The 11,854-nt window shown below is 31.0% G+C and overlaps 1 protein-coding gene and 1 long non-coding RNA gene across 18 annotated transcripts in view; one reads left to right on the top strand and one right to left on the bottom strand.

The window, feature by feature from the left end:
* The window catches only part of LOC107155401 (A disintegrin and metallopeptidase domain 3-like), an 86,603-nt gene that overhangs the window by 20,955 nt on the left and 53,794 nt on the right, over positions 1–11,854 (top strand). For 13 of the 17 annotated variants that reach the window (XR_007343689.1, XR_007343693.1, XR_007343692.1 and 10 more), the window contains exons 3-4: positions 1,794–1,849; positions 6,658–6,736. Coding sequence is in view for 6 of the 17 variants with exons in the window: in XM_048792726.1 (XP_048648683.1) it covers positions 1,794–1,849; positions 6,658–6,736 (135 nt within the window). In the remaining 11 variants the exon portion in view is untranslated. Of the gene's footprint in view, positions 1–1,793; positions 1,850–6,510; positions 6,531–6,657; positions 6,737–11,854 lie in introns of all 17 variants that reach the window. The other 4 variants (XR_007343696.1, XR_007343699.1, XR_007343697.1 and 1 more) reach the window with 1 other exon arrangement.
* LOC107155402 lies at positions 33–10,757 on the bottom strand. Its single transcript, XR_001505180.2, has 2 exons — positions 7,599–10,757; positions 33–4,248 (listed from the first exon to the last, which is right to left on the bottom strand). It is a non-coding gene; the product is annotated as an uncharacterized LOC107155402 (long non-coding RNA).

An 11,854-nucleotide genomic window follows, 5' to 3' on the forward strand; every position in this document is an offset into this window, starting at 1 on the left:
TTTAGTTTGAGAACAATCTTTGATTTTTTTTAAATTTTTTTTTAGGTAATGTAGGAATTATATGTAATTATTTTAAAACAGAAACTGAAGAACAAAACAATACAAACAGTGCCCCAAATTTTTGGAATGCAAAATGGAGTGTACCATTTACAGGACTCTTACAAAATATATACATTTAATGATGTATGGTCTTGCACATGAGATCATGCTAACATTGACCTTGTACCAATTTTAAACTGGAATACAAAATAAAATAAAAATAAAATAAAAAAACAAAAGCCAGAAAACTTCATGGCTATATAGGTATCCATATGTATATATAAAACCTTCAGAAAAAGGACATTATATCATTTAAAAAGGATGTACATTGCAAAGTTAAATCTAGACAGCACAAACAATTGTGAATACAGTGAATATTTACTTTGGTTTTAAAGATAGTAAATTTAAAGTATGTGAATATTTACACATGGACATACACATTTGTAATGATCATCTGAGTCTTTATATGGTTGTAATATCACATATTTTACAAAACTTTTGACGTACATCGTTTCATAAGGCTTTGGTTGTTCATCTACATAGGATCAATGAGTACACAGGTAAATATTTTTAGGATATGTATTTCAAAATATCTTCACTTCTTTCCAAATCATATAGTTGCTCTTACACAAATGGCACACTACCTTAATTATCATCATTTCATCATAAGTCTCTGAAATTTGGTATTTTTCTGCTTTTGCTTTTTTTTAATTATTTTGCCTGTTTCATTTTTTAATATGTAAATCTTGTACATTGTCTTGCCAAATTTTACAAACAGCTTCCTGGGATTTTGTAATAGATAATATTCAATCTACAAGTCAATTTTTGAGTGAAATGAAATTTCAATAATATCAAGTTAATTTATGAATGTGATTTTTTTCTATGTATTTGTCTAATTTGATTGTTCTCTGTCATGTTTTGTATTTTCAATTATAAGTAGACTGCATATATGCTTTAAAAATTTTTTAGATGTTGATGAACCTTTATTTTATTCATTTATTTATATGTGGTGCTGAGAATCAAACCCAGCGCCTCACACATGCTAGGCAAGCGCTCTACCACTGAGCCACAATCCCAGCCCAAGTCTGCATATGTTTAAGGTTTACTCACACTATGTAAAATGGTATTTTTAAAGTTTATTTTATAATTGTTTCTCATTGTATAGAAATAAACCATATATTTGTGTATGTAACTGTATATATCAATACTGCAAATAAGAATTTTAAATAGTTAATAATAGTAATAGGTTTCTGTTTCTTTTGACTTTTTATGTATTACATACATATTATTTACAAAAGAGCTTCATTTTTTCCCTTTTTTTTCCTATCCTTAGGAGTTTTTTCCTTTTTTTCATTTTTATTTCATAAGTAATGATGAGAAGCTCCCACATGACATTAAATATGAGTTAATAAATAGTTCATCAATTTCATCCATGTTTTTTTCTTTCTTTATTTTGTGCTTAACAGGCACACAAGTGTATCTGCACAGGAAAAATAACTTGCAATGTTCTATAGCACAGCAGCAGAATTATGGTTGACAACAATTAATACTATATTTTAAAATAGGTAGTTCAGAGGATTTTGATTGAATTTAAATTTAGTTATGAATAATTCTGTCATAAACTTCAATTTTGAGGTGTGCAGTACATAATTCATGTGTATGAAAGAGTATATACATATAAAAAATCTTAGCTTTTTACTTTTAAGGATCTAAAATTTCTAACGACTATTTTCTCTTTTAATACTTTGCTGCAGGTGACCTATAGTATCACTATTGAGGAGAAAACATACATTCTGTCTCTCAAAAAACAGTAAGTGTCCATTTTTCTTTTCATACAGTTGTTTTTATAATCACCACCCTAAATTGAGCTTAAATAAAAGCATAAATACTTCATTTCTTTAACACATTGTATCTGCTTTGGAGTTAATGTTAGGCTTGAATTTCAAACATTAATTGTGATTTAATAATCTAGCCAAATTCTAATTTAATGATAGAAATATTAATGCATGTTTGATGAATGAGAATTATTCTATTTTACTCCTTAAAATGTAAGCAGAAGTGCAATAATCAAAGGCCTTTTTTATGTCTGTTTAATTTTTTTTACCTGTAGAGATCATTTTACATATTTATATTTTTTAAGCATCTTAATTCACATTACACTTGTCAAAATAAAAATTAAAATGGAGATCAGGCCTGAGAAGTTCCTCAACCAAAAAAAAAAAAAGAAAAAGAAAGAAATCAGATAGACCATGAAAATAGCCATAAGTTGTACACATAATTACAACTTAAAGTGGGTCTTTCTTTGTAAATACCAGTGTTGGCAAAATAAAACTTAAGCCCAGCGAATCTAAAGTGCTCAAGTAAGGCATAATTATATGATCAGGGACCTTCCCACAAGGGAACTAAAAGAAAATTTAATAACCGTAGCCAATCACATATTTCCTTTGTTTTTACTTCCAAAGTTACAATATAGATACTTGCCCTTCAACTCTTCTCTGATTTTATGCTTTCCATTCATGAATTGCTGTGAACTGAAGTTCACTCTTTTTTAAGTTCTTTCACATTTTGTTGCACCTCACAATAATGTTTTTTATCATTTTGCTACAGTTTATCCTTTTTTATCTATAAATTCTCTTTTCTCCTTTTATTCTGTTAGAAAACCAATGGCATTAACTTTGTACATAACCTTCAGTAATTTCCTATTCTAAATTCTATCTTTAAAACAACACATAGAAATGGACAGAAAAGTTTGTTTTTCTACAAACATCTACATTAATTTGAAACTGGTAGATTTTATTAATAATGTGCAATGTATATCTTGTTATTCTCAGCATGACGTTCTTTAATAGATAACAATCCACATTATGTAGAATCATGGATAATATTATTTTCAGGGAATGTCTCTCTGGAACCCTACAGTGAGCATCCTTATATATAAATTCTTATATACATTTTTTGCTTTATAGTTTTGACATCAAGAAATGGGATGCCAGATCAAGAAGTACCAATAAAATGACAATAATAAATAGCAACAATGACAAAAGTGGCTGACATTTATTAAGCACATACTGCTTGCCAAACAGATTAAATTAACAATTTCCATATACTTATTTAATTTTCACAATAATCTCTAAAGGCAGGCATTGTGTATTACTCACATGTTTTAATGCACTAATAGTTCTAGAAATATTTTTATATAATTATAATATTTTATATAATTATGACCAATTATTTTCTGAAAAGTCAGTACCAGTTTAGTTGTCCAAAATAATGCATGATGTGCCAAAATATCTTTTCTCAAGGTAGCATATCGTGTCAGGGAGCACATCGTAAAGCAAGCCATTTACCTGATAGCTGAGAAGCAAATAAGAGAGAATGAGGAGGAGACCAAAGTTCCCATGTACCCAATGACCCAAAGCCTCCTACAAAAACCACAACTCTTAAAAGTTCTACCACATTCCAATAGTGCTTATAGCCTGGCGACCTGTCATTTAACCCATGGGCCTTGGAGGACATTGCAAATGCAATCTATAGCCACCTACTTGAATGCTCTGTTATTGCTCTATTGAGAGTCTTAGTCATTTTCAATAAGGGATCTTGCATTTTCAATTTAGTGTTGGCCCCCAAAATTAACTAGCTCATTTGTGGCTATGTTACTTAATTTGTTCAAAGAGTGTTAGCTGACATAAACAGAGGGTTGAAAACAGCTTTGTGATTTTCTGCTTCCCATCAAGTTTGTCTACCATTGCCATGAAAATATACTTGAACTAACTTCCTGGAAGCAGTGTCACATGGATTGCAGCCAAAATACCCTATAAGTCTCATTCAAGGTCAGCCAAAATTCACTTGAATCCTACACCAAATCTGGTTGAGGTTAGTAAAAGTACTGAATCTACCCTCACATTACCCAGAAAGGGACAAATATTTGCTTATTTTTTTATTGTGCATATTGTAGTTTTCTGGTAGTTTGGTATGTAGCATTTTACGTAAGATCATTATTTAGGATTGATTCATATTGATGTATATATACAAAATGAGTTCATTTATATTCAGTGCATATGTAGACATCAAATCAATATGTCTTACCTATTATTTATCCACCAATATTTGTAGGGATGTCCATTAATTTTACTCAACTGATTAACAACAATACCAAGAAAAGTTGTCTGTGGATGTCATTGTTCTTGTTCTTGACTTCCTCAGAGGCACCTGTGAAATTGTTACGTCATAAATGAGAAAACATTCATGTGTGGCATACACTGCAAATATTTTAGTTGAAGAAGTGCATACTGACTGCCACTAACAATTCAAAGCTATCTCTAATCTCTATATCCTCAACCAAATGCACAATTTTACTCTTTTATTATTGCCAATTAATACATAAAGGATTCCACTTCATAGTAAAACAGTTCAAGATATATTTCCCTACTTTTTTTCCACTACTTATTAAGAGCATGCCATATGTTTTCAAATATTTGTCCACCATTCTAATTGAACCCTTCCCCTAGATTTAGCTTTTTCTTTGTGGCTTTATTTTTATTCCCTTGGTTTTGAAATATTTATTTTTAATATATAATTTATTTTTCTTTTTAGTTTTTTTTTTTTACAATCAGCTTGGGAGAAATTATATTTTCTGTGTATATTAACCCTTTGATTTGTTCTAGATGTTGCAGGTATGCTGCCCAGTCTATCGATTGCCGTCTTTTTAGGATTTACGGCTATAAAAATTTAATTTTCATTTCAACAGTTCTATTCATATTTTGTCTGATTGATTTTAGAATTTCCCACTTATGTTTCTTACATCTTGAATTTGTATCATAATGATCCTTCAGTGATACTAAAAGTGTTTATACACTTCAGATGAAAATATAGTGCTGGTTTTATTGATTATCACTATCTTCTTATTTTTCTTGATATTGCAACTTTTATGCAGACCCTGATATTGGTTAGTCAGAAAACTTGCAGATTATTTTCTTCAGTTGAAATAAATGCATAGAATGCTTTCTGAATTGGTGTGTTTCTGCAAATTTTCCTTTTGTTTTCAATGAACAATACCTCATGAATCATATTCATTCATATATTTTTTTGTTCTAAAAGTTCATCTTAAGTGAATTTTTCAGTACATGTTTTGTTGTTGTTTATATTTGTGTGTGTATGCATATGTGTGAATTTTGAAGTATTTATGCTTTACCAATTCAGTTCTTGGCCACCAAAATCTCTTTGATATATTTATTAAATTAAAAATTTTCAGTGTGATATGTTTCAGTTTTAGAATGCCCATTTTATTTTTCTTGAAATGATCTCCTTTGAAATCAATTAACTTTCCTTCAAATTCTAATTTTACTCTTAAATCAGTGCTAATTTCTTATTTATTTATTTATTTTCCTTACATGGAATATTGGTTTTTTAGTGATCAATTATCCCTTTGCTATTTAAGCCAGACTCCTTTGTAGTTTCATGTATGAGTAAAAAAATATACTTCTGAGGGCCTAAGGTGAATAAACTTGAAAACTGAAGTGTTATAATTATGTTAGATTTCTTTTAACATATAATTTTTCCCCTGAATACGACTTCTGTATCCTATTTCCACTACCTTCATTTGCATGCTTTACAGATACAAAAATGTGACTCTGCTTTCATGCCATTATTTATTATCCAGGATCTTGCACCTAAATTTAGATATTTTCCTTGAATCTATACATACATTCAGTTTCCTTGAATAAACTGATAAATAACATTTTTTTTCTGCATTGGGAAGATTACAGTTTTGGTTCTAAATTGAGAAGAAAAATTTGTCAGGAATGAGAGAAAATGAAATAGATATAAAGAGTGAAGAGGGAAAGAAAGAAGTCTGTGAGTGCCCCAGCATCTATTCTAGTCTGGCCTTGAAATGTGTTTTGGTGCCTGTGATCCTGATAGCTTGCTGCTTAATCTTTATTTCATCCCATGGGAAAATAATACCTCTCACCACTTTTTGTCAAGTGCATCCACAAAAATTGTTTAGCTTGTGAAATTTGAGCAAAATACCAGTATCCCCTGTGAATTAAGCTTTAGGACTAACATATGCTTACACAGCTTCTTTTGCCTTTTTGCTACAAAAAGGCATGTTTAAGGGTAAGGCATGCCTTTCCTAGATTTCAGAGTGAAGTTGAGACTCCAGGAGACTCATGAACACTCATTGTTCTTTTTAGGGCACTGAGGAATTGAAGGTTGTTTTAATCATAGTATAATTTCATGAAAACTATTTAATGAAAAAATAGATTAACCCATTTTTAAGTGTTAGCAAATATTAAGATATTCATCCCATGGTATCTATTGAAGGTGGATCTTAAATAAAAGTCTCTTGAAATACGAAATTCCTATTATTGCATGTAAGTTTGCATTGAACAATTTATCATTCTGAATTCATCACAGCTCCATACTAGTCCTGGTTATAGTAGTTAATTTTGTTTTGTAATTTTTCTTATGTAGATAATACAATATTAAGACAGGTGAGTCTATTTTAGTTTAGATATTTGGACTTAAAACATTGATAGTAAATCTTGATTCATTTCACTGTTCTAGAAGTTATTATTAATGATATTAATACAATGAAATTTCAATGTTTGTTTGAAATAGGTCATATTTAGCCCCAAATTTCCCAGTGTTTTCATATAGCAAGTGGGGATCATTACAAGAAGATTCTTTATTTGTTAAGGTAAGTTTTGATATTTTCTGTGTTTTAATTTGGTTAAGGTGCTAGTGTTGGCAAGAAAACGGACGCTTTATACTCTATAATGTTGTTGGGGAAACAGATAACAAACCCCCCCCCCCAGGCAAATATGGCAAATTTCTTGGAAATCATATTGACTAAAACAGATACTTTTACTTTACTGGAAATCACAAATCATTTATCAATCAATAAATAAATAAAACAAGAAGAAGAAGAAGAAAAAAAAGGAGAGATCTAGGTATATAAGAAGTTCTTTTTAGAGAGAAAAAACAGAATGGTGAGTGTGAGGATGCAAAAATACGCCCAGAATCTTAAGTAGGTTCACATGTGAATCATTGGAACATGAATGGTTTCCAAAAGGCTTTCGGGAGCTAGAAGGTTTTGGAAATATGTGAGAAAATAAGTGTGTAAGATATTTATTTTGGTTGAACAGATTGGTAAGAGGCAAATGAGAGTGATGGGTCAGATTATTTTGCTATATCAGAACTGAGAGATAATGTGATTAAAAATATAGTAACTATAGTCTGTTTGGTTCACCCTACCTTATGCAATTAGTAAGCAGAACAAAATGAAAGAGATATGTTACAATAGGCTGATTGGGATTCAATTTGGCTTTCGGACTGGGGATACTATCTGGACTACAGCATAGGGGTTGGAAAGAAGCAGAACTCGAGTTCTGAGTTCAGAGACACTGAAGCAGTTGAAACTTGCATGGCACATTGTCAGAGATGTGGGGGTGTACTGTCTGCAGCCCACTTTGCTAGGGTAGTGGAATGGGTTGCCAAGAGACCAAAGAAAGCACCCAGAGAGGGCATGCAAGATGTATATTTTATTAAAAACTGCTTACAGGTAAGGTCCAGTGATGACAGTTTGAACTGATAGCACTTGCATCTGTTTTGTTGATAAAGACAGAATTTTACTTTTTTTGACATCTGAATATTCCACCATTTATACAAATTGCATTTTTCTTTTCCATTTTTCTTTTGTAAGGGAAGTTAGGCTGATTCCATATCATAGCTATTATCAATATTATTGCAATAAAATGGGCATATAGGGGCCTTTTTGTAATATTGACTCCATTTCTTGGGCTATATACCCAGAGTTGGGAATCACTGGGTCTTAGAGTATACCTACTTATAGTTTTTTTGAAGAGGTCTTCCTTTTTGTTAATTGTTTTATGTCCTTGGGCGGTGCTTCCTTGCTTGACTGTGAATTTGGCTACACCTATGTGCTGAATTGTTGTGAGTGAAATAGGGATATAAATATCAGACACTATTGGGATATATTGGTATCAGCTGAGGTCTGGTGGAATCATCTTGCTAAGTCCCCAGGCATTCATCTAAGATAAGAAAAGATTTTACTAAGAGAAAATATTAAAAGTGTAGAGGGAGGTCCACCTTATCACCCTCAACCCTCTAACCCAAAGTCAAAACCTAGCAGTAAGAAGGTTAATTTGAGTTACCATTAAATTAATTGCCTTCTGTACAAAATGCAATACTGTATATAGAGAGGTTACACATAATATAGAATGGAAACCATTCAGATAAAGACAGAAATTAATGAGACAGAAACATAGAAAAGAATAGGAAAAAAATCTACAAGACCAACCTTGAATCCCTTGAAAGGATTAGTGAGAATAATCCCAAGTAAGAACTCTCTAGAACAAAAATAAAAATATCTACAAATATTAAGGATGGAGAATCATTATTACTAGTCATACATAAACCAAAATATTTTACAATTCTATAATGGTTTCATGCCAAAAATTCTATCATTTGTTTGATAAAGACAATTTATCAAAATTTAGACAGGAAAAAGTAAACAATCTCAGTTGACATTTATTTAAAATTTGAATTTTTAAACACCTACTTTCCCAGATTTAGTTAATCTCACTTTAGTGTATTCCCCATGTTCTGAGGAAGAGAGGATATTACCTATTGAGAGGTGACTTGGCTGTTGCAGCTATGGTATTAAAAATAATGCTTTCAAGAATATTCATGTGCAAATAGTTGTGTGGATGTAACATTTTATTTCTCTGGGATATGTGGGTAAGGGTGTGATTACCAGATCCAGTCGTAAATAAATGTGTGTTTTGGTGATTTTTTTAAGAAAATACCAAATTATTTTCCAGAGTGTCTATAGAATTTTAATATGCTCACCACCAAAGTATGAGGGATAGAGCTCTTCATAATCATCAACATTTGGCATTTTAATCATGCACACACATAGACAAAATATTAGCTTCTCTCATTTAGCTGTATCTCGTGTGGTTTTGATTTGTGTTTCTTAATGGTTAGTGAGTGATGGATATATTCTCATGTGCACGTCACTTTTTGAGATAGGTCTATTTATGTTTTTCTTTCATTAACTGGATTGCCTTTTAAAACTATTATGCCATTATATGCATATATTTTAAATCCACATTTTGTCAGATGCTTTTTTCGGAAGTATTTTCGCTCAGCCTGTGAGGTACTGATTAGAAAGTAAGACTATTTCATGACAACTTTTTTTTCTAAAAGTTTTATTTTTCTATGCATGCTGTTTAATTCTGTGTCTGAGACAATTTTGATTAAGGTGTGCAGGGTTTGTGTCAAGGTTCATTCTTTACTAGTTATGTAACTGTCCAATAACTGATAGAAAAGGCAGCCTTTTAACATTAAAAGAAAATATTGTGGCACTTTTGTCAAAAATCAGTTGGGCACATTGGTGTGGATATATTTCTGTGCTGTTTATTCTGTCCAATTCTAGGTGTGTGTCCAGTTCTATAATGTCACTTTCTTTACTCTGCTTGCTCATTAAATATTTATATAGACTACAGTGATCCTACTGTATTCTTCTTTCTCAAGGTTTCTACAATGTTCTATTTCGAGATTTGTCTTTTTAACATAAATGTTAGACAAAGCTACTCCATATGTAGAAAAAATAACTCTACTTGCTAGGATTGAGCTATAAATTGTTAGATCTGTAGGTCAATTTGAGAAGAATCAACATTTTTAGTTTTCCCTCCCCCAAAATACAGTCGGTCCATCTCTATGTTTTTTTTTTATGTCTTTCATTAGAATTTTATAATTTACCTTTTTCACCTTCAGCTTATATTTTAAGGTTTACAAATAAATGTTTCATTTCCTTTGGAGCAAATGCTACTACTGTGTTTAAAAATCATCTTCCATTTGCTTGTTTTTATCGTCTGGAGATCAACTGTGTTTAACTTACATGCTACCAGCTTGATAAATTTTCATATTAGTTCTAAAAGTTTTTTTTTTTCAGATTCCTTGAAATTTTTTTTAATAGACACTTATTTTACAAACAGGAATGGTTTCCTTTTCTCTTTTTCAATCTGTCCACTTTAAAAAATTTATTTCCTTTGACTCATTGTGCTTGCTACGATCTGCATTAATGTGCTAGCAGTAATGAAGGTAGACTTGCTCCATGTATTCCCTATCTTAGGAAAAGTGTTCAGTCTTTCACCATTGGGGAGAATGTTGCCTGTAGGTTTGCTTAGACTCTTTATCAAGTTGAGAAAGCTCTCTTTTTCTAATTGCTAATTGTGTTTTTCTTTTTCTTTGCCATTAGTGGATGAAGGAGTTTTTAATTATATCAAATGATTCTTCTGTATCAATTGGTAGGGTCCTATGAATTTTTTCTTTGTTTTCCTAACAAGGTAGATTGCACTAATGAATTTTCAAATCTTGAAACAGTCTCACATACCTAGAGAAGCAGCATCTTGGGCCTGGTATATAAAATTCCTTTTCTCATGATTGAGATGATGATGATGATGATGATGATGATGATGATGATGATGATTTTGATAATTTCTTGAAGATGGATGTTATCAAAGACCATCAGAGACATTGATCTGTGGATTGCTTTTTGTACTAGCTTAATCCAATTTTTTTTCCGATTAAAATTTTATTTTATTTTTTTTATTTTTTTTAATTTATTTTTTTTTATTGGTTGTTCAAAACATTATATAGCTCTTGACATATCGTATTTCATACATTAGATTCGAGTTGGTTATGAACTCCCAATTTTACCCCAAATACAGATTGCAGAATCACATCGGTTACACATCCACATTTTTACATAATGCCCTATTAGTAACTGTTGTATTCTGCTACCTTTCCTATCCTCTACTATCCTGGCCTCAAAAAGTGCATAGGCAAGTCTTTTCTATATTCTGGAAAATGTTGTATCCAATATGTGAACTTTTAACATGTTTGGTGAAGCCATTGGTCTATATGAAATGGGTACATTTAAGTTGCCAATTCAATTTATTTAATGGTTGTAACAATATTTATGTTTAATCTGTGTTGCTTTAGTGTTTGTGACCTTTGAGGAATGTTCTCTCTTATCTTGGTGTATTCATATATATAAATTTGTTCATTACATGTCTTTATTATTCTTAGCAGAAGCTATAGGCCTGCTCTTTCTTGAATTGATTGTGTTTTCTTTCTTTTAAATTGAATTGATCAAAGAACCAGCTATCTCTTCTTTGATTTTTCTATATTGTTTTCTTATTTAGAACTGTGTTTATTATTTTCTACATCCCAGTAGTTTGGAGTGAACTTTGGTCTTTTTCTAGGTTTTTTGAAGGAAAAAGTCATCTTGTTGATCTTTCCTCTTTTCTAGCCTAAGTATTTTCCTACTAAAATTATCCTCTCAGAACAGCTTTGGTTGCATCCAACAGCAATATGTTTATTGTTTCTTTAATTCAGATTTACCTGTAACCATATTTAATACAAATACATAATTAACATTTCCTTTGAGTTTTCTTATTTGATCCCATGCACTTAAAACTTTTATTTTCAAATTTATATATATATATTTCTGATTAATGTAATTTTTCAGTTCTACATTCATACTGATTTCTTGCCTAGTACCTTTGAACCCTGAGTGTTTTAAATAGCTTATTTATTATTGTGGGTTTATCTCTCTCCTAGCTATATCAGTGATGATTGCTTCTGTTTTTTTTTTTTTCCCAACTCTGATGTTCATTACCTATACAATTAAAATGGTTAATGTCTTTCAGATAGATTGGTACTTTTATTTCATCTTTTTCTTTCTTTCCTTTTTTTACCTCCTCCTTCTCCCCCCCCCCCCAGT

Source organism: Marmota marmota, unplaced genomic scaffold, assembly GCF_001458135.2.
Source record: "Marmota marmota marmota unplaced genomic scaffold, marMar, whole genome shotgun sequence".
Taxonomy (NCBI): Eukaryota; Metazoa; Chordata; class Mammalia; order Rodentia; family Sciuridae; genus Marmota; species Marmota marmota.